At 65.0% G+C, this 22665-nt stretch overlaps 1 protein-coding gene across 8 annotated transcripts; it reads left to right on the top strand.

Annotated features, from left to right (window-relative positions):
• On the top strand, positions 1-22604 carry GRIN1 (glutamate ionotropic receptor NMDA type subunit 1). 8 transcript variants are annotated; one of them, XM_043470185.1, is made up of 21 exons: positions 1-637; positions 2849-2983; positions 5362-5538; positions 7424-7486; positions 8199-8299; positions 11013-11134; positions 11205-11379; positions 13039-13183; positions 13280-13363; positions 15425-15566; positions 15674-15801; positions 15986-16150; positions 16226-16344; positions 16457-16569; positions 16641-16789; positions 16895-17052; positions 17507-17668; positions 17750-17859; positions 17962-18107; positions 19315-19425; positions 21718-22604. In XM_043470185.1, the coding sequence occupies exons 1-21, from the start codon at positions 380-382 to the stop codon at positions 21784-21786; spliced, it is 2832 nt and encodes a 943-aa protein (XP_043326120.1). In that variant the 5' UTR covers positions 1-379; the 3' UTR covers positions 21787-22604. The 8 variants fall into 8 exon arrangements, with proteins under 8 accessions (XP_043326120.1, XP_043326119.1, XP_043326122.1 ...); XM_043470184.1 differs by lacking the exon at positions 21718-22604 and adding an exon at positions 21355-21517; XM_043470187.1 differs by lacking the exon at positions 7424-7486.
• Positions 22605-22665: the final 61 nt, after the last annotated feature.

The raw sequence follows: 22665 nt of genomic DNA, 5'->3' as shown, positions 1-22665 counted from the left end.
GCAGGCGACGCAGGCCCCGCTCGCCGTTCCGCAGTCACCGCAGCCGCCGCAGCGTTGGGACCGGGACCAGCGAAGCCCGCGGAGGAGCTGCCGCCGCCGTGTCCTCGCGGCGCGGGGCACCCGGAGCGGCAGCTAGACCCGCTTCAGCACCGCGGACAGCGCCCGCCGCCCGGGCCGCGCGCCGGGGGCCGCGCGGCTGGCCGAAGCCTCGCGGCACGCGTTCCCCTTACAGGTGTCGCAGGACTAAGGCTCCCGGGGAAGACGCGGCGCCCTCCGTCCGCGGGATCGGGCGCGCGCAGGACGGCCGGGGCTTCCCGCTGGGGATGCACCGAGGGCCCCGTGTTTGCGCTGCCCAGAGTCAGGGCGCTGCCCGGAGCCCATGAGCACCATGCGCCTGCTGACTCTAGCCCTGCTTTTCTCCTGCTCCTTCGCCCGCGCCGCCTGCGACCCCAAGATCGTCAACATCGGCGCGGTGCTCAGCACGCGGAAGCACGAGCAGATGTTCCGCGAAGCTGTGAATCAGGCCAACAAGCGGCATGGCTCCTGGAAGATCCAGCTCAACGCCACCTCCGTCACCCACAAGCCCAACGCTATCCAGATGGCCCTGTCGGTGTGCGAAGACCTCATCTCCAGCCAGGTGCCCGCCCCCCCACCCCCCGCCCCGGGCTCACGCTGTGCCGGCCCCTCCCCCTCCCCACCCCTCCCCCATCCTCCCTGCTTCACCCTCCGTCCCTGCCACTGTCCCCCTTTCATTCCATCCTTCCCTCACCCTCTCACTCCCCTTGAGAAAGGACCCAGAGGGCTGGTCTCGCCAGCAGCTGAACACCGGGGCCGTCAGCTCTGCATCTTAGCCCCAGACCAATCGCCTACCACCAGGGCTTGTCCTCACCAGGGGTCCAGCTGGTGTATGAGGACATGTGGCCGTTTGTTTGGTCACTGTGTGTCAGGGTGGTGGCGGGCATCCCGGGCCACCTGCGAGGTGCCGGCCCAGCCGCTCGCAGCACGCAGGGCTTTAAACCGGTTGGGGCCCGGGGCCATCTTTATTCCCTCTTGGAGACCTCCATCCCTTCACCCTCCCCTGCCCCCATCCACAGGACTGCCTGACAGGGGAAATGGCCCACGTACTGAAGCAGGGTGCTCTCAAGGGTGGGGATGGGGACGATGTGCGTGGGAGGCAGCAGGGCTCAGCGGCTGGCAGCCCGCACTGCGGGGGGGAGGACACGACTCCGGGGTTTTGCCTGCGGAGCTGTCCGCCCCCGGTCTCCACGCCTGCTGCATCCCAATGAGGCAGCCCGATCACTGCAATGCAGCCCTTTATGTAAGAGGCGGACCGACCTCGGTCCAAGTGCTGCTCACACACGCTCACCTGACAGGCGTGCCACATCCACGGACACTCATGGTCACATGTGCACACATATCCATCCACGTTTGTGCAGTGTTGCGTAGACTTAAACTAGCACTCACTCATGCATGTTGGTATTGCGCAATCCACTGCACACTCGTTAACACAGGCCCACCCCGTGCATCTCCATGGGCACATGCATTCCTGTGCCGCATATGCGAACATGTGCTCACACACGCTCAAGCATGCACCCACATGTACATACACAAGTAGACATGCTGGGGCATGCTGTATACACACACACACCCAGCACACACTCGTGAGCACCGGCATGGTCACACATACGCACATACATGCTCAGGCAAAGACTGACCAGCCACCTCTGGGTGCAGACGGGGGGCAGGGAGGGAGAAGGGGTAGGGCGCTTTATGGGGATCCCTCCTCCAACTTACAGTTTTGCTGCCTGTGGGCACCATTCTCCCAGGGAATAGCCAGTGCCGGGAGCCATGGTGACAGCAGGAGCTGTCACTCACTGTCACACGCTGTGGGCCAGGCATGGGCGTGACTGCCATCACCCCCACCATGTGGGGTCAGCACACTCCCCACCCATTTGCAGAAGCAGGGGGGCCCTTAGCTCAGACAGGGGAAGGCGCAAACGGGACAGACAGGGCCTTCTAATCTGAGGGCAGCTCAGAACTACCAGGCCATCTGCCCCATCTCCCTGCCTCGGGGCTGAGCCACTGGTCCAGGTGGGAAGTCCAGGCCTCCTTGAGGATACGGTTGGTGCCCAAGTCAGCACTGCACCTTGCTCAAACCAAGCGGGGCTCAGTCTGCCGCTGGAAGACACCAGCAGGAGGTCCATGCCTCTGGGTGGCTTCTCCCAGCTTCTTCCACTAATTCCTAATTCTCAGTCTGCAGTGCTCCATGCGGGCCTTCTGGACACACCCTCCATCTCTGGAGCATTAACCTCTGTCTGTCTCTGACCCAGGATGGGGGTCAGTGAGGGCTGTGGGTGTGGGTCTCCCCAGCCTACGGTGCGGCAGCATGTACAGCCACAGACAGGACAAAGACTGGCGGTTCAGGGCAGCCCCCAGTGTGAGGGGCAAGAGGGGAGGCCCCGGACAGCAAGAGCGTGGGAAAGGGTCTGTCATCTCCCTGTGTATCTTCTTAGCCCTTGGAGTCTTGTTTTTAAATTATTTTTTGGTTTGGCTGTGCTGGGTCTTACCTGTGACACTGGAAATCTTTAGTTGTGACATGTGGGATCTGGTTCCCTGACCAGGGATTGAACCCAGGCTCCCTGCACTGGACGCGTGAAGTCCCAGCCACTGCACCACCAGGGAAGTCCAAGTCTCTGGAGCCTTCCTCTCTCTCTGCCTCCAGACGAGGCACAAGTGCCCCCAGACAGCCCCTGCCTGCTGCATTCTGCCCCTGCTGCCGCTGGCCGGTTGGCTCTGGGGCAGGACCTCCTGTCCCCGCTCGAGCTGACTGTGTCCCCTGTCCCTGCAGGTCTACGCCATCCTAGTTAGCCACCCGCCTACCCCCAACGACCACTTCACACCCACCCCCGTCTCCTACACAGCCGGCTTCTACCGCATCCCTGTCCTGGGGCTGACCACGCGCATGTCCATCTACTCAGACAAGGTAAGCTTGACTACTGTGCCCCCATGGGCAGACCCAGGGCCACCAGCAGCTGCCCGGGGAGGGGGCGCGGGACGCTGGCAGAGGGGCTCAGACCACGGGCTCTGGGCTCCAGATGATATATTCAGGCACACTCACAACTCACACGGGAGTACAGTCTCACAGAGACACACGAGCTCACCCTCACACCTGCACACCGGTACACACGCATAGCGCTCACACTCACACAAACTCAGATGCGAACATATCTGTGCGCTCACGCCTACACACACACAGTCACACACAGCCACAAGGACATCCACATGCTCTTACACATACTGATGTTCACACGTATACTCACACCATCCCCCACACTCACGCCCCATCACACACTGTGCCAGGCCCACACCCATGCACACTCTGACACATGCCCGCCCGCACACACTTAGGCACACAGCCCACTGACAGGTGCCAAAAGCAAGCCCCGGGAAGCAGCAGAGGCCCTCATGGGTCAGAAGAGGGACAGACGGGGCAGCTTCCCGGACACGGAGCAGGGGCCCTTGGAAAAGGGGGTGCTCCAGGAGGAGGAGATGCCTAGGGGGGCGGCGACACCGGGGACCAGTGAGGGTGTAGTTTCCAGCCCCGCCACTAGAGGGCGCAGCTGGGAGAGGATTGCACTTGGTGCCGGGTGAACCCAGGAGGCAGCTCACGGCGGGGGCGGTCTCGGGGTGCGGCCCTCAGGGAGGCCTCCTGGGTCTCCGGCTGGGGGTCTGGCTGGAGCCGTCTAATCATGGAGCAGCAGCAGGGAGAGTTGAGAGGTCCCCGAGTCAGGCTGGCAGGAAACTCGCCCCCAGAGCAGCGGGCGATGTGCCCTGGCTCGCAGAGCTCTCCCCCAGCGTCTGCCCCAACTCTGGGAGGACAGGTCAGCTGGGAGCAAATGCCACCACGAGGCTGGGGGGGTGGTCAGCCCGCTGCACGTTACCCTCCAGGCCTGGGGCCACCTGCGTGCTCAGCCACTCAGTCGTGTCCGGCTCTGCCACCCCATGGACTGCAGTCTGCCCGGCTCCCCTGTCCATGGGGTCCTCCAGGCGAGAACACTGGGGTGGCCACCTGCAGACAGACTGTGGACTCTGGCTCGGTGTCTGAGCCGAGGGGCAGAGGGCTGGGCTCTTGGGGGCCTTCCAGCTCTCCCCATCTTCTCCAAATTCAACCTGTCTGGAGCCCCGGGCTCTAGATAACACCGCCTGAGTCACAGAGGTCATCTCAGCCAGGCCCGGGGTGTCCAGGGAGGCCAGGGACGACGGCAAAGAGAGAGCAGAGTGAGGGGTCCCCCGGGATGACCCCGTGGGAGGAGGCCAGCAGAGGCCGGGGCAGCCCTTCTTCCCGAGGCTCTGGGAACCCATCACAGCAGAGCCTCCCACGCTGCTCAGAGGCACTTACACCTCAGCCGTGAGTGCAGGGCTCCCTCCTGCGCCTTCCAGCCTCTGCCTTCCTCACCTCTCTGGGCACCAGGCCCGAAAAGTGCCTCCAGGGAGGACAGCAGCTGGGAGCACGGAGAGGCTGGGGCGGGGAGCTCTCTCCCAGGCAGGATGTGGGTCGTCACGGGCCCCCACCCCAGATCCAGACCGTGGCCCGGCACGAGGGCACACCTAGCGGCCAGATCTTAGAGCTCCACCTTGACCCTACTCCTAGAATAAACCCCTGACCATCTGTGCCCAGCAAGCGGACCAGACCCACCTGGTTCAGAGCCAGCCCGACACCCCAGCCACAATGCCCTGGCAGCCGTGCCACCTGCCAGAGGACAGACAGAGGCAAAGGGGCATTCTTGAGCCCAGATTCCCAAGCACGAAGAGGGAGCGCCCTGGTTCGGGGTAGTCCCCAGGAGCCCTGCTCCCTGGATAGACACGGAGGCCCCGCGGAGGAGGGCGGAGCCTGCTCAGCCCCTGGCCCACAGGCGGTGCCCTCAGAGAAGCAGGCAGGGCCAGGGTGAGCGTTAGAGCAAAAACCGGATGAGGCCAAGAGACAGGAATGTAGCCCAAGAGGGAGGTTTCCTCAGAAAGACTGGTTATTTAAATTCGAGAAGGACCCGTGGGGGTCTCTGAGATGCTGCACTTCAGCAAGAACTTTCCGAGCCCGAGTAGCTGAGCTGGGGTGTCTGTGGGGAGGTGGGGGAGTCACCCCAGTAAAAATTCCACAGCCCGCTCCCCACCCCCGTCTCAGTCAGGGGCTGGTGGGCAAGCCCAGCCTGTTCCTCAGATGAGATGATGTAGTGTGGGGAGAAGTCACAGTGGGCCGGGGGGAGTCGGGGACGCCGAGGGTCCGGGGTCTGTACGCCGCCGAGAGCGGGAGCCGGCCCTGGCGGGGTCTCCGGCGCGCGCCCTCAGCCTCCCGCGCCCCCGCAGAGCATCCACCTGAGCTTCCTGCGCACCGTGCCGCCCTACTCCCACCAGTCCAGCGTCTGGTTCGAGATGATGCGCGTCTACAGCTGGAACCACGTCATCCTCCTGGTCAGCGACGACCACGAGGGCCGGGCGGCCCAGAAGCGCCTGGAGACGCTGCTGGAGGAGCGCGAGTCCAAGGTGAGGCCCGGGCGGGGCGCCGCGCGCAGGAGCCGGCGAGCCGCCGCTGTGTCTGTGGCCCGTGTGAACACCCTTCTCTTTCCATCGTGCATGCTCAGCACCACTCCGTCTGGCGAGCGCCCGCCCCAGCCTGTCCTCGGCTCATCTCACTCGCTTTTGCCATTAGTCGAAATCTCCTTCGTGTCAGTCCCTGCGGGGCGAGGGCAGGACCACCTGGAGCTCCGCAAACACCCTGCCCCGCCCCCTCCCCTCCCCCAGCCCGCTCAGGCCCCAGGCTCGGCCCTCCCTGGGGGCGCCGCCGCGTCCCCTGCACAAAAGATCAGTCCCCTCTGCTGTGACCCCTCCCATGTCCTCTTGCTGGCCTCACTGCGCAGCCGCCCTCGCCTGGCCACTGCCGGTCAACCTCACAGAAGCCCCATCCAGGGACCTCTGCCAGCCCCACTCCCAGTCTTGGCCCTGCCCCTCTTCGGACCCCTCTCTCCTCCCTGCCCAGGCTCTGGACCCCTCCTGGGGACCAATTAGGTGCCTGGTTCTAACTGATCATTCTTGTCCAGCTGACCCCCATCCCTGGGGCGGTGGCAAGACCAGAGTGGTGTTTCTGGGGGTCCAGGTGACCCCCAGCCCCTCCTCACCCACCCCCACTACCAGAGGAAACCCAGGGTCCCGCTTCCACCCAGCCCAGAGCCCCGGGCGCTCTGCACCCGGGCTGTGTCCCTCCCCGGGTTGGGTGGTGGCCAAGTCGGGCAGGGAGGCCCAGGCTGGGGAGGCCCCGGGAGGCCAGACCCAGGGGTGGTGGGAGCACGCGCTGAGTGCAGAGGCAGAGTTGGCTTCAATAAGCTGAGTGCCAACCCAGGCCCCCCCAAGGTGCCATAGGCCCTGAAGGGAAGAGCGGGCACCGGCTGGGGGGAAGCAGAGGGCAGACCCAGAGGGCCCTGGGGGTCCTGCTTTAGGGGATGGCCTGAACCTGGGAGGGAGGGCTGGCTCCCAGGACCGCAGGGCCCCCCTCCTGAGACAGCACCAGGCGGGCATGTCCCCTCCCAGGGTGGCCGCATGCGTGCACACTCACACACATGCCCACACGCCCAGCCACACGCTCCCTCTCACAGGCATGTGTGGTTGCTCCCAAAAACATCCACTCCTTCCGTCTCAGACTCAGGCCCCAGGCTCCCTCCGCCCCCACCCACCGTGGTCCAGCAGGCTCACAGGTGGCGCGTGCCCATGAGTGGATTCACCCCGAATTCACACTCAGGTGCCTGCACGCACACATGTGCTCAGATGCGCTGACCCTCATCCCCCACCGCCACATGCTCACGTAGGCTGACACTCGCACACGGACACCCACAGACGCACCTGTGCTCACGAACTCCCGTCAAAACCGCTCAGTGCACACGGGGGTGGCAGGGGCATCCGTCACACGCGTCAGCGAGGGCAGGACACTGGACCTCCCAGAGGGGCAGAAGAGGGTGCTGGAGGGGAGGGAGAGGGGACAGGGCTGGGGGAGGGGACGCCACCCCATTCAGGGCTCACGTGGCTGGGGGGGTGCGGCGCGCACCCCACGGCAGGTGCATGGCAGGGTTGGGGGCAGGTGGGATCCCCAGGGGGTGTGTTTCGCTTGGAGGCAGACAGGGCCTCCCTCTCTCCTGAGTGTGACCGTTTCCACGAGCGCAACTCCAGGCAGGCAGGGAGCCTCAGTGGCCCCCGGGCCCCACACCCCTGCCCGTCCCCGCCCCGGCCCCGCCCCGGCCTAGGTGTTTGCGAGCTCCAGGTACGTGCCCGTCTGCAGACGTGCCGAGGAGGTGGTGTGATTGCTTTAGCGCCGTCATTTTCAACCGTTTATAATCTTCTTCTGTGTCTGCATATTTTCTCTGTGCACATTATTCATCAGAGTAAAAAAAGGAACTATGAAAACCTCGACCAACTGTCCTATGACCACAAGCGCGGACCCAAGGTATATATGCATGGACGTGCACGCCACCCACGACTAGGGAGCCCCGGCCGGGCGCCTCGGCCACCAGGGCTGCCGTGGGCCCAGCCGCTCCACGCCGCGGCCGAGCAGAGAGGAAGGAGAGCCAGGTCCAGAGCAGGCAGCCTAGGCAGGAGAGGCCAGTGCCGGCCGCCGGGCCCCCGCCCGCAGGTGGCCCGCAGGAGGAGCGGCTCTCTGGGGAGTGCATGTGAATCTCCGGGCCCCCGGGTTTCCTCGCGGAACCCAGGAGGGAGCCCGCCCGCCCGCCTGCAGTCCAGTCCGGGCCACTCCCGCAGGGCCGGCGGACCAGGCCCTGGAGGATCTCCCGAGGTTTTGGAAAAGGCGGCCCGTCTCCGCCTTTTTGGATTGCATTCCAAAACTCTTTTCTGTTTCCTGTCCGCTGCACGCCTCTTTCTGAGTCTCGGTCCACTTCAACTTGCATGCTCAGTGCAAAAGTGAGGCCAGGAGTGAGAGGAGGAGAGAGCGGAGCGCAGAGAGCGAGCAGGAGAGCGAGCAGGAGGAGGACGCAGGAAGGCCGGCGCAGCAGGGCAGGCAGCTGGCAGTGCAGGCGGCAGGCGGGCCGCGGCGGCCCTAGGGCACGGCCTCGGGGTTCCTAGCGGCTGCAGCTCGACTCTCGCCCCTGAGGCGCTGTGTCCCCCGCCCCGGCCTCCTGCTAACACTCCCGCTCGCACTGCAGGCGGAGAAGGTGCTGCAGTTCGACCCGGGGACCAAGAACGTGACGGCGCTGCTGATGGAAGCACGGGAGCTGGAGGCCCGGGTCATCATCCTCTCCGCCAGGTGAGGCCAGGCTGGGCCCTCCACCACCTCGGGGCCAGACCCAGGGTGTGCCCTGCTGATGTTGGGCTTTGCCTCCCAAATGCCCCCTGCCCCCCACGCGCACACACAGGGCCTTGGAGACGGCAGAGGGATAAGCCCCTGCCCCGAAGAAGGCAGAGGTGGCCCGGGCGGTAGTGACTGACCGGGGTTCTGGGAGCTGATCAGGGAGAGGGCCCCGAGAGGGGGCGAGGGGCCTGCAGAGAAGGCCCACGGCAGGAAGAGGGCTGGCGCCTTGGGGTGGGAGGGCTGGAGCGGCCGACTAGGCAGCACGAGAAGGGAACTGGTTAGGGACCCGACCCCCTGGTTGCTGCTGGAGGGACCTGGCCCCACCGCGACCTTGGAGCTGAGCCCCAGTAAAAGCCTCCCTTTATGCAAATGGCTCTGTCCTCCTGCGAAGGGAAAGCCCAGGCCACCAGAAATAGGAAATGGAAGCACCCTGCCCCATGGGACATGGGGGTCCTGGGGAGACCCACCCCACTGTCTGCCTGTCCCAGAAACTTTGCAGGCTCCAGCAGGGGTGAGACCCAGGGGTGCCCCGCCTCCAGTCTCCCCGGGATAGAGCCTACTCCTCGGGCTGGAAGGTAGTTAGCAGGCACACACAGCACACGCACTCACACGCATCCCCGGAACACACATCACCCACATGCTGTCTACACATGTACTGTATACATACATGTGCACGAGACCTGCTTCTCCACCCTCGTGTACACAGGACATTCATATACATACACAGGCACACCACCACACACAATACGTGCGTGCATGCACAAACACGTGCTCACCTAGATACCTGAGCAGACACACCACACTGGCACACACATGCTCACAAGCACAGACGTGTGCCACATACATGTGCACAGGCCCCACACGTGTACATTCACTGTTCACAGAGGCACAGCATTCATCAACCACATGCCCACCTCTTGAATCCACTCACGGCCTCTGAATTTCAAGTGGGAAGGAACCCCTGCCCTCACACACAGGACCTCGGAGCAGGGCCAGAGTCCCACCGCAGGAGGAGGCCAGCCAGCCTGGCACAGTCGGCTCCTGGAGCCCAGGGGTGCCAGCAGTCCCCCGGGCAGGGCAGACGCAGCCCTAGGTTCACCCTGTCCCCGACCCGACACCCCCTGGCTCCTCCTCATGAAGCCTGTTAAGAGCATTTTGCAGAGACACCTCATTAAGCCAGTCTTAGCTTTTGACCAGTTTTCTATTGAGTATGTCAGAATTTATAATTTGTTTCCAAACTTTGTTTTAAAGTAATCCTCCTGAAATTGTCTTTCTGGGATCAGTTATTTCCATAAAACAGTTTGATGTCGATCAGGCTTTTTCTGCAACTGCTTTACTGAAGGTATCGATTTACACAGACACAAGCATAGGAGTGTGCTCACCACCAAGTCCAACCTCACAGACCTGGATGGTGTCAAGCAGATAGGCCTCTCCACCAGGCTTTGGGGGTGCCGCGTCCCGACATGCACGCACTGGTGCTGCCGGCCATCTTGGCTGGATGCAGCCTGAAGCACCTCTATTTTGGGTTGCGTTCTTGTTTAAAGCAAACACTGAAGGTTTGCATTTTTCCCTGAGAAAATTGGGGGCCAACCCCTTAGGGTCCCTAGGGCTGCCTGGGTTTCCCACATCAGCCGTTGTAAAAATAACCCCGCCCTCGGACCATCTCCTGAACTGCATTGTCCCCCGCTGCCTATGCATTAGAGAAGCAAAGTGTCCGCAGTGTCCGGGGTCAAGTTCCACCCTGCAGGGAAGAGGAGGTGGGGGTGCCATCAGGCCCAGGATGCTTGTTCTGACCAGGGGGGGCCCAGCCCTAGGGGGGCGGGGTCCACAGAGGCTCAGCTGTGACTCAGTCCACCAAGAGCTCAGGACAGCGTGTACCTGCAAAGTGAGGCCTGTGCTCTGTCCTGCCAGGGGCTCTGCCCAGGGTGGCAGGGAGAGCACCCAGGGCTGGGCACCTAGAGATGCTTGTTCAGACTCCAAAAGGGAGAGCAGGTGCCCTCATCCCCCCAGTGGCTTCTGCTGCGAGGCTTAGGGCAGCACCCTGGCACTTGGTCCCAGCAGCATTCAGAAAGGCCCCAGCCTCTCAGTTCACAAGTTCAGGCGTGGAACCAGAGGGGTGTGGCTTGCCCAGGAAGCTGTAGGAGCGTGGGCTCAGGGGTGGATTATCAGGCACGTACCTGACCCTCCGCTTCCCACCATGTGCCCTGGCTCCTCAGACCCTGTCCTGACCAGGGATCACGTTCTGCCTGCCTCTCAGGGAGGTTGTGAGAATTAAATACAAAGGTGCATGGAAAGCATTCAGAATAGTGTCTGGGACGGATGAGCAAGTTATCCATCAATAATGATCCATCACTATCCGTGTCACCCTAACCCTGTCCACAAGGGCGGGGGGCCAGCAAGAGACCTCTGGCAAGCTCTGGGGGTCTGGGCCCCACCCCATCACTTCGTGGCTGGTCTCCTGGCCCAGGTGCAGTGCCGGCTGGGGGAGGGGTCGGGGTAGGGGCTGCCCCCATCTCTGCAGCGCCTCCAGAGCTCCCTGCAGACCAGGGGCGGGGGAAGAGGCAGGGGAAGCCCACGCTGTGGAGGAGGACCTGGGAGTCGAGCAGCCGCTGCCGGCCGCGGGTGGTGTGAGCTGGAGTCCTGGCCGTCACCCCCCTCTGCCCCACAGCGAGGACGACGCTGCCACCGTGTACCGCGCAGCCGCGATGCTGAACATGACGGGCTCGGGGTACGTGTGGCTGGTGGGGGAGCGCGAGATCTCGGGGAACGCCCTGCGCTACGCCCCGGACGGTGAGTGCTGGGCTGCCGGGTACCGGTGGGCAGGGGTCCCCCGCGGGCTCTAAGCCAGCCCTCGCCCCAGGCATCATCGGGCTGCAGCTCATCAACGGCAAGAACGAGTCGGCGCACATCAGCGACGCCGTGGGCGTGGTGGCCCAGGCCGTGCACGAGCTGCTCGAGAAGGAGAACATCACCGACCCGCCGCGGGGCTGCGTGGGCAACACCAACATCTGGAAGACCGGGCCGCTCTTCAAGAGGTGGGCGGGGCCACGCTTCCAAAGTGGGCGGGGCCGCTCCTCCAGGGTGGGCGGGGCCGTTCTTCCAAGGTGCGCGAGCTGATCTAACGCGGACAGGGTCTCTCTGAAGTGGAATCGCTTCTCGGCCTTTTGGCTAAGATCAAATGTAGTATCTCTCTGAAGTGGACGTGACCGCTCCGTCTGAGGGAATGGGGCCGCCCTTCCAATGTGGGCGGGGCCGCCCCTCAGGGTGGGCGGGGCCGTTCTTTGGGGTGGGCGTGACCGCTCCGTCTAAGGGGGTGGGACCACCCTTCCAAGGTGGGCGTGGCCACTCTTCCAGGGTGGGCAGGGCCGTTCTCTGAGGTGGGTGGGACTGTTCTTCAAGAGGTGGGCGGGGCCACTTTTCCAGGGTGGGCGTGTCTGCTCCGTCTGAGGCGGGAGGGGCCACTCTTCCAGGGTGGGCGGGGTCGCTCTGAGGTGGGCGGGGCCGCTCCGTCTGAGGGGGTGGGGCCGCCCTTCTAGGCGGGGCGGGCCACCGTTCCGGAACCCGGAAGAGTCGCTCCAGCCCAGCGCGCTGCGCCTACAGACACAGCCTCCTTCCCCTCTCCTCTGTGTCCCCACCTCGTCTCCATCCTCACCTCCATCCCCGCTGTGATAACCATCTGGTCCATTTCGAACGCTGACACCATCGCCTCGAATGTCACAGAAGCATGGCTGCCTCCATCGCCCCTGTTCCCACCTTTAAACACTGCAGCCAACCCTGAGAGCCCACCCCAGTCCCCAGGATGACTAACAGCCCTGGGGCGGGGGGAGGATCCTGCCTCAGGCGGGCACTGGGAGCTTCCTCAGGCCCAGGAGGTCAGACAAGGATTTTGGGGATGGCACCCATGCCTGCTTCCCTGGTGACTCAGATGGTAAAGAATCCGCCTGCAATGCGGGAGACCTGGGTTCGATCCCTGGGTTGGGAAGATCCCCTGCAGGAGGGCTACAGCCCGTGGGGTCATAAAGAGTCGGACAGGACTGAGTGACTAAGCACATCCAAGCCTGCCAAGAGCCAGGGTTGGCCAGAGACACAGTGGGTGGCTGCAGCAAGGCAGGAGTTAACACAGAGAACCCTGGACACCAAGCCACTAGTATGGGGAGGCCCAGTCCGTCACCTACACCCACCCCCGATTAGCAGGTGCAGAGCCCTGGTCTGTGGTGCCCACAGCAGGCGCACACACAACTGCAGACGTACAGCACATGTGCACACAGGCGCATGCGTGTATGTGCAGATTCAGAGAGGCCCATGGAACATCACACCTGTGCCACAAGTGCATGCACAGGGCTGCACCCCATACAAAGATGTTGTGTGTGCACACATATATGGCCCAGTGGACACACCACACACACACACACGTGCACACGCAGGAAGACAAGACCTCAACCCAGCCTCCTTCACTTGCTGGTGAATGGGACACCGCGTCCTCCCTGGCCTTCTGCCACCTCATCTGTAAAGCTGTGAGAATCAAATGTCCCAGCCCACGGGAAGCCCTCAAAACAGGGTCTAGAGGCGAGGGGCTGCTTGGCTGACGTGGCTGTGCTGTCCCTCTGGCACTGGAAGACGGGCTTGCATCCAGGCGGCTCACAGCGGGAGCGGGAACTGCATCCCTGATCATCCAACCACACTGCCCTCTCCAGGGTGCTAATGTCTTCCAAGTACGCGGACGGGGTGACTGGCCGTGTGGAATTCAATGAGGACGGGGACCGGAAGTTTGCCAACTACAGCATCATGAACCTGCAGAACCGCAAGCTGGTACAAGTGGGCATCTACAATGGCACTCATGTAGGTGGGGGTCATGAGGGGGTGGGGGCTGGGGCCTTAGGGTCCTGGGGCCGAGACCCCTGCGTGGCCACCTCCATCTCATACTCCCACCCCCAGGTCATTCCCAACGACAGGAAGATCATCTGGCCAGGCGGAGAGACCGAGAAGCCGCGCGGCTATCAGATGTCCACCAGGCTGAAGGTGGGGGCCCCGCCTCCCTGCCCCAGGCTCCGCACGCTGTAGCCTCCATCCTGTGCCACGGGTGCAGAAGGGACAGTGAGGGCCCTGAAAGTGACTAAAGGTCCTGGGACCTGCCCAGCACCCACGGCCACTGCACACACCTGGCGCGGCGGAGGGAAGGAGGGGAAGCCCCGCTCCCCAGCCCCGCCTGACCCCATTCCGCTTAAGCCTGGGGCAGCCATGTGGACCCGGGCTCCCCTGGGGACAAGGGACAGACGGGTGGTCTTTCTGTGGACTTTAGTACTCTGAGTCCTGAGCCCCGGTCCTGGAAATGACGCCCCCACACACTCTGGCACTCCTCCAGGTGGTCCCAGCCCATCGCCCACCCTTGGCCTTCCTGGCTTCCTGCTGGGACTGGCTCAGACTGTCCTTCTGAGCCTGGTCTCCCTGTGCTGGCCAGCCCCTCTGTGACTCACTGGGCCTCTGGGAGCCCCTCCCCCGGGACCTCATCTCTCACAGCTTCTCTTCCTCGTCCCGACTTTTCTATGCTTCTTCGGGCTCATCCCAGGTGCCTCCCAAGAGTCCCTCCCACAATGACCCACACCAGCATCAGGCTGGTACCTGAGCTCACCAAAGGCAAGGAGCCTCACACCATGCTTCTTGTGGTGTCCCCAGCTCCTCTCTTGACCTCCTCTGCTTTCTGAGCTACCCAACCCCCATGGCCTCTCACCTGGACCTCTTTGTCTGCACCTGTTAATGACCACAGGTCATTAACATTCTCTATGGGCAGAAGGGAGTTTCCCCAAGCCAACGCTCAGGACAGATGCCTTGTGTTGAAAAGTCTGAGTGTAAAACAGACAAAGCAGATGGCCAAGATGGTCCCCTATAGGCTTCGAGAGCCGGAAGGCCTTTGAGAACTTTTTTTGTGTGTCACTTATTTTTTTGACACTAAATTGTTTATTTCAGATTAATTTTCACTGGAGGATAGTTGATTGACAATGTGTTTGTTTCTTCTGTACAGCAAAGTGGCTCAATTATACACACACATGTATCCACTCTCTTTAGGTTCTATGCCCACATCGGTCACTGGGTGCAGGCCCCTGTGCCATGCAGTAGATCTTAGTTATCTATTTGACGTGTCGTAGTGTACGTATATGTCAATTCCAATCTCCCGGTTTACCCCTCCTCCGTCTCACTGATTTTTTAAAAAGCATGAGCATATTACTTGTATAATAGAAACTGTGAAGAAAGTTTTAAAGGCAAATCCCCTGCCCTTGGGCGGGCTGGTCACCCTGCGGGAGAAGGGGCCTCTCTCACCAACCCCATTCACCTGGTAGACTCAACCCCAGCACTATATCCCCCTGGACCCCTCATCCCGTGCAGTGATTGGTTCAGCTCCTCTGCCCGTGTCTATCCTGCCTACTCCCAGCCTTCAGGGCTCCGAAGGACAGAGAGGAGAGAGTGCCCAGCGTGAGCCCCAAGGATCCCCTGGATTGAAGAGGCAACGGCAGAGAGGGCCGCCTCAGCGGGGGAGAGGCAGGGAGGGAGGGTAGACGATCAGACAAGGACCCCCTGCGGGTGGAGGCTGAGGCCAGGAGAAGCTGGAAGAGCCGACAAGGGCAGCCCCTGTGTGTCCCTAGTCCTGGGCAGGCTCTGAGTGGACATGCCCCTGTCTTCACAGCAGGGGTGGGGGCAGGGGGTAGGCTCTGGGCTGGGACAGGGAGGTGCTCAGCCTCAAGAAATCAGAGAAGGGGCTCAGGGCAGACTAGACGTTCTGGCAGGCTCCACTGACCGAGGGACTGCTCCGCAGGCCAGGACCTGAAGGAAAAGTGGCCGAGAGAGGGCACGGTGTTCCAGGAGGCCAGGCGCCCTCTACGCACTGGGCAAAGCCTCGGGGTCTGGCGCCCCTACTGGGGGCAGCAGGCTGATCGCTGCCTGAAGGGGGCCATGGCGAGGGGGTGGTGCGGGAAATGTCAGGGATCTGGGGAGGGGGGCTCCAGGGAAGTCTGGGTGCTGAGAAGAGTGCGGTGCCCAGGACAGCCCAGGGCTGGTGGTCCAGGCCATGTGTCCCCTTGTCCCCAGATTGTGACGATCCACCAGGAGCCCTTCGTGTATGTCAAGCCTACGCTGAGCGACGGCACGTGCAAGGAAGAGTTCACCGTCAATGGGGACCCGGTCAAGAAGGTGATCTGCACGGGGCCCAATGACACGTCGCCGGGCAGCCGTGAGTGCGGGGCGGGAGCCAGGGGCACTGGCTTTGGGCGGGCGGGCGGGCAGGCAGGGACCACGCGCCTGCGAGCCCCTCGCTCACCGCGCTGCCCCCTCGCCCAGCGCGCCACACTGTGCCCCAGTGTTGCTACGGCTTCTGCATCGATCTGCTCATCAAGCTGGCGCGGACCATGAATTTCACTTACGAGGTTCACCTGGTGGCCGACGGCAAGTTTGGCACGCAGGAGCGGGTAGGAGTGGTCCCTGGGAGCCGGCGCAGGACCGGGTCCTGCACCCTAGACGGTCTTCGGTGGGCGGGGCGCGAGCCTGGGAGGAGTCTGGAGTGGATGACCCCTGAGATGGGTCGGGCCGGGAGCCTGTCTGGGGAGTGGGGTCCGCGGTGTCCGCGTCCCCACCGGCGGGGTGGCCCCACAGGTGAACAACAGCAATAAGAAGGAGTGGAACGGGATGATGGGCGAGCTGCTCAGCGGGCAGGCGGACATGATCGTGGCCCCGCTGACCATCAATAACGAGCGCGCGCAGTACATCGAGTTCTCGAAGCCCTTCAAGTACCAGGGCCTGACCATTCTGGTCAAGAAGGTGCGCGGAGGCCCGGTGGGGCGGGGCGGCTTCCCGGGAGGGCCGCCGCGGCGCTAACTGCCTGTGGCCCCGCAGGAGATCCCGCGGAGCACGCTGGACTCCTTCATGCAGCCCTTCCAGAGCACGCTGTGGCTGCTGGTGGGGCTGTCCGTGCACGTGGTGGCTGTGATGCTCTACCTGCTGGACCGCTTCAGGTGAGTGCGGCCCGGGGGCCGGGCTCCTCCCCCCGCGGGCGGGCGGAGCGGGCGAGGGCCGGGGCAGGCTGCCCCTCCCGCCCTCTCCCGCCCGCCCTTTGCGCCCCCGCAGTCCCTTCGGCCGGTTCAAAGTGAACAGCGAGGAGGAGGAGGAGGATGCGCTGACCCTGTCTTCGGCTATGTGGTTCTCATGGGGCGTCCTGCTCAACTCAGGCATCGGGGAAGGTGAGGCGACGCCCGGCCAGGGCCCGTCCCGCCCCGCCGCCCGCCCCGAGCTGACGGTCCTCTGCCCGCAGGCGCCCCCAGAAGCTTCTCGGCGCGCATCCTGGGCATGGTGTGGGCGGGGTTCGCCATGATCATTGTGGCCTCCTACACCGCCAACCTGGCGGCCTTCCTGGTGCTGGACCGGCCCGAAGAGCGCATCACCGGCATCAACGACCCGCGAGTGAGGCTGGGCCCGGCTGGGGGTTGGGGAGGGAGGCGCTCAGGCCCTCCGCCGCTTGGGGTGGGGCCGGGGAGCAGCCACGAGCCTGGCTCTCTGACCCCGCAGCTGAGGAATCCCTCGGACAAGTTCATCTACGCGACGGTGAAGCAGAGTTCGGTGGACATCTACTTCCGGCGGCAGGTGGAGCTGAGCACCATGTACCGGCATATGGAGAAGCACAACTACGAGAGCGCGGCGGAGGCCATCCAGGCAGTGCGAGACAAGTGAGGGGCGGGGAGGGGCCAGTGAGGGGGCGGGGCCAGCGAGGGGGAGGGGCCATCAGGCCGTGCGCGACAGGTGAGGGGGCGGGGCGCGACAAATGAGGGGCGAGGCGGGGCAGTGAGGGGGCGGGGCGGGGCGCGAGGGCGGGGCCATCCAGGCCGTGTGTGACGAGGAGGCGGGGCCAGTGAGGGCGGGGCGGAGCCATCCGGGCCGTGCGGGACGAGTGAGGGCGGGGCCACCCAGACCTTGGGCGACGATTGAGGGCGGGGAGGGGGGGGCGCGAGTGAACGGCGGGCTGGACGAGCTGGGGGAGTCCACATCCACAGTCAGTGTCCCGGCCGTGTGGGAGCCACGGGGAGGGGACAGACGGCGGGTCCCCAGCTGGCAGGAGGAAGGCTCGCGGGGAGCCAGGGCCACCTGGAAGCGTGGCCCCCGTGACCCCGCCCCTGCCCGCAGCAAGCTGCACGCCTTCATCTGGGACTCGGCGGTGCTGGAGTTCGAGGCCTCGCAGAAGTGCGACCTGGTGACCACGGGCGAGCTCTTCTTCCGCTCGGGCTTTGGCATCGGCATGCGCAAAGACAGCCCCTGGAAGCAGAACGTCTCCCTGTCCATCCTCAAGTGAGCCGGCCTCATCCGCCCCCTCTCGGCCCCGCCTCGCCCCGCGAGCCCCGCCCGGGCTCACACGCCCCGCCCACCCAGGTCCCACGAGAACGGCTTCATGGAAGACCTGGACAAGACGTGGGTTCGGTACCAGGAGTGCGATTCGCGTAGCAACGCCCCTGCTACCCTCACCTTCGAGAATATGGCAGGTGGGCCCCCTCCCCCCGTCAGTCCCCTGCTGACCCTGGATGGGCGCCCCAGGGGGCCGCAGCCGTAGCAGCCACAGCTGAGGCACTGGGTGTCACCCCCAGGGGTCTTCATGCTGGTGGCTGGGGGCATCGTGGCCGGGATCTTCCTGATCTTCATCGAGATCGCCTACAAACGGCACAAGGACGCCCGGCGGAAGCAGATGCAGCTGGCGTTCGCGGCGGTGAACGTGTGGAGGAAGAACCTGCAGGTAGGGCAGGCCGCCCTCCGAGGCCTGGTGCCCACGGCCCGGCCCGGCCCGGCCCTCCTCCATCCCCGCAGGCGGAAGCGCTGGCTCTGGCTCCCAGGAGCCCGAGTGGCAAGGACTGGATCTGGGAGCCACAGCCAAGGCCGCAGTACTGGGGGCCGCTTGTGGGTGGCCGCCTCTGTGAAGCCGGGCTCCAAGCGTCCACCTGGCCCCTCTGTCTCCAGAGTCGCCCACCGAGGCCCATTCCATAGGAAGGCAGACTGAGGCAGGGTAAGACAGGGACCCAGCTGGGTGTAGCATGTGAGTCCAAGGCGCAGTCCGCCATCCCTCGCCGCCCCATGCCCCTCCAAGGACCTGGTTCCCGGCCACCGTGCTGTGTCTGTGCTCCATGTAACGGCAGTCTGAGCTGGTCAGCTGGTCCTGACGGGCACCCCGGGCTGCGCCCGTGGGGCTTTGCCGGCAGCAGGGGACGGGCTGCTTACAGCCCACCTGGGCCGCCAGGCTCGTGCCCCACAGCCCTGCCCCAGGCTGCCCCATCTCTTCTCTTTCTCTGGGTGCCTCCCCAGAGCCTGTGTCCTGGGAGGAAGCCGGTGTTATAGAGAGGGAGGGCCGGGGCAACGGGGTCGCCAGTGTCCCCACACCTCTCATCTAACCACTCTTGCTCTTGGGAACTGGCCGCTGCTCCCAGTGGTGGGCACAGGGCCCACCCTGGCCATCAGACCCAAGGCCAGGGTCCCAGGAGCTGCCTCTGTCTCTCTGTCACCCCAATCCATCTCGCCACCTGCCTTTGGCCCCCTCAGCCCCTTCCTAAATCTCGGTGCGCTTCCTCTGGGGTCAGAGTGGCTGGTGGGGTCTGTGGGGGCAACTCACCCAGTGTTTAGGGGGCTCCTCCTCCTTGGGGCACCCATACACCAGGGGCACCTTGGAGCCAGGGAACCAGGCGGGCCTTCCTGGAAAAGAGCCAGCTGAGGACCCCACCCCGCCTCCCCGAACCCAGTCCCAGCACAAGGAAGGTCAGGCCGGAGACCCCGGCAGCAGCAGAGGCCGCCTGCGAGTGTGGGGCCGGCGGCTGGTCCGTCCAGCACAGGGAGGCAGGCAGGAACGAGGGCCCGAGTGGCCAGCCAGGCTGGGCAGCAGCCCCCAGGAGCAGGCGAGGGCAGGTGTGGCCGCCACCCTCAGCAGTCTAATCACTTATACATATTCATTTTAGGATAGAAAGAGTGGTAGAGCAGAACCCGACCCTAAAAAGAAAGCCACTTTTAGGGCTATCACCTCCACCCTGGCTTCCAGCTTCAAGAGACGTAGGTCCTCCAAAGACACGGTAAGGGGAAGAGCGCCCCGTCCCACGTGTCCGACTCTCTCCTCGCCCCCGTGTCTGTGTCCCGTGCATCAGGCCCGCCCTCGCCCTGTCCTTGCCATCCCACCACCCGCCTCCGCCCGCCGTGGCCCTTCTGCCCTCACCGCTGCCCGCCCAGCACACTAGGGCCTCTCTCTCTGACTCTGGACCTCTCTCTGTCGGTCCTCTGTCCCGTGGGCCCACGCCGGGTCCTCTTCCCCGTGTGTCTCTGCGTTAGTCTGCCCCCCATGCCATGACGCCATGCGCCATCTTGAAGCCGTGTCCTGTCGCCGGTCAGTCTCCCTGCTCGGGGCTGTGCCCGCAGCCCTGGGTGCCCGGGGCCACCCCGTCCCGGGCTCCTCAGCCATCAGGAGGCCACACTCCTCTGTCACGTCCGTCCCTCCAGCCTCTTCCAGGGAGAGGCCCACTGCCCTCGCTCCCTCCCTGCGACGTCCGTGGAGGGGTGCCTGTGATGTCCCATCCGTCCATCTGTCTGGCCGCCAGCCCCGCCACCCAGACGCCTGTCTCTCGTGTCTCACCAGAGCCATGCCTGTTGCATCCCCTTCATGTGGTCTCTGTGTGGGCCGGGGCTGGGGGGCCGGGCCCGGCTCCATCTGGGTGGACGGCTGGGGCCTGGAGTTGGCACAGGACCCTGGCCACAGGGGCCGTCAGATGGGGAACGGGTGGGACCAGAGGCGGCGGCTCCCACCCCAGGCCGAGCAGGGGCCCTGCGGGAGGCATGCTGGCAGCACCTGGGGGTCTGAGAACGGGGAGAGGGGGGTGGCCCCGAAAGCTGTGGCTGGCAAGCCTTGGGCACCGAGGCTCAGGGAGGGGAGGCCCCCACGGAGGGGAGGGGTGCTTCAGTGCCTGACCCCCAGGCCCTTCAGAGCCTGAGCCAAGGATTCCCTGTCCTCCGGCCTGGGCAGCCTGTCGCTGCCCCGGGTGTGTGCGCTTGAACCCCAGGCCCCCAAGACTGGCCTAGCCCTGCTGGGAGCGTCTCCAGGCGAGGAGGGACCGCCCAGGGCCAGCACAGCCCTCAGCCCAGCAGCCTCCCTGCGGCTCGGGGTGGCTTGTCCTCCCATCCACAAGGAGCCCCCAGTTCACAGGCAGCATCACCCCACAGTCTTACGATCCAGGTGGAAGCAGGATTTGTAGCCCCCACCCACAGCGCAAGGGAAGAGGGGCAGACACAGGACAGACAGGGAGCGGCAGAGCCACCGGGTCCGGGGTGAGGCCGCCACCGCCCCAAAGGGGCCTGTGAGGCCTGGCCACGCCACTCCTGCGGCTCAGAGCGCAGGCCTGGAGCCGTGCGGGCCGGGAACTGGGTGGGGCCTGAGTGGGCCAGTGAGGAGCAGCGGTGGGGCAGCCGGGAGGAGGCGCCCGGCAGACAGAGCTCTGGGGACAAGCAGGCGAAAGGAGGGTCAGGAGAGTCACGCAGGCAGTGGGCCACTTTTCCAGGGCAGCAGAATCCCACCCCCAATCCCGGCCCAGAGCCCACTCACAAGCCCCTTAACTGGCCTGGGTGCAGCTCAGAGACCCTCATGATGCCTTTCCCGGGACACGCTCCCAGCAGACTCCTTGCCCGAGCCTCCCCGGGGACCACCCTCCAGGCCAGCTCTGGTGCCACGTGGCATCTGGGGCTGGCCGGCCCTGCAGGGGTGACTGGGGACACTGCCAGCTGGGGGCTGGGCAGGGGAGGGCAGCCCAGCCCCCCACCGTTTCAGGCTGGGCACCTGCTCGGAGGGAGGCCTGGGTGGGGGGCTCTGTCGGGAGGGGTGGGGTCAGTCCGGCTGCTGAGATGCGCCGCCCCTGTCCTGCGGCCGGTCTGGGCCAGGGCGGCACTGGGCGCTCAGGGCTGGGGTCCCTGGCGGCCGGCGGGGCCAGCGGGTATTGATTGTTGGTTCTTATTTATAGAGCACCGGGGGTGGACGCGGCGCTTTGCAAAACCAAAAAGACACAGTGCTGCCGCGACGCGCTGTTGAGAGGGAGGAGGGCCAGCTGCAGATGTGTGCCCGTCATAGGGAGAGCTGAGACGCCCCGCCCGCCCTCCTCTGCCCCCCTCCCCCGCAGACAGACAGACAGACGGACGGGACAGCGGCCCGGCCCACGCAGAGTCCCGGAGCACGACGGGGTCGGGGGAGGAGCGCCCCCCAGCCTCCCCCAGGCCGCGCCCGCCTGCCCGCCGGTCGGCCGGCTGGCCGGTCCACCCGTCCCGGCCCCGCGCGTGCCCCTGACGGCCGGGCTAACGGGCGCCTTGTCTGTATTTCTATTTTGCAGCAGTACCATCCCACTGATATCACGGGCCCGCTCAACCTCTCAGATCCCTCGGTCAGCACCGTGGTGTGAGGCGCCCGGAGGCGCCCACCCGCCCCGTTAGCCCGGCCAAGGACACTGAGGGGTCCTGCTGCTCGGGAAGGCCTGAGGGAAGCCCACCTGCCAGAGACTGCCCACCCCGGGCCTCCCGTCCGTCCGTCCGCCCTGCTGCCGGCGGGCAGCCCCTGCTGGACTGAGGCTCGGACGAGAGCCGCTGAGGACGGGCCAGAGCTGAGCTGGCTGGGCAGGGTCGCAGGGCGCTCCGGCAGAGGCAGGGCCCTGGGGTCTCTGAGCAGCGGGGGAAGCAGCTGACTCGGCCCGGCAGAGGGGCTTGGAGCAGAGACTGGAGCCCCATCCTTCCCGGCCACTCCCAGAGCCACGGTGGGCCTTGGCCCCGGCTGGCTGGGCCACCCCTCCCGCGCCCCCGCGCCTCACGGCCTCCACCCCACCTCCCCCTTCCTGCCTGTACCCCTTCTCCGCTTCACCCCATCCTCTGAGCTGGCCCTGCCCTTCCTGGACTGCAGACCCTGAACCCCACCCGCTGGCAGCGCCTCCCTGGGGCGCGCTCGGGCCCCCCCCGCCCCCCCCCCGCTGCCTCCCACCTTCTCCGGACCCTGCGAGGGCTGAGCCTTCTCTTTGCCTCCTCCGCCCGCCGCCCAGGGCGGGCCTCGCAGACGCTGGCTGGCTCAGAACTATCCTCAGCCCCGCTCGGTGCAGGCCCGGCCCTTCCGCGTCCGGGCGCGCCTTCCCCGTGCGGCCCATGCCCCCCACCCCAGGGGCCCGGCGCGCGCCGACCCCCGCCCCTCCCGGTGTGTGCAGTGGTGATGCCAAAAGGAATGCCACGAAAATTTCGAGCTGTGTCGCTTGTTGACGCCTGTCAGGGGTGCGGAGGGGGCAAGCGGGTAGGGGGAG

The sequence above is a fragment of the Cervus canadensis genome, chromosome 5 (genome assembly GCF_019320065.1).
Source record: "Cervus canadensis isolate Bull #8, Minnesota chromosome 5, ASM1932006v1, whole genome shotgun sequence".
In the NCBI taxonomy this organism is placed as follows: Eukaryota; Metazoa; Chordata; class Mammalia; order Artiodactyla; family Cervidae; genus Cervus; species Cervus canadensis.
This window is presented reverse-complemented; position numbering and strand designations above follow the sequence as displayed.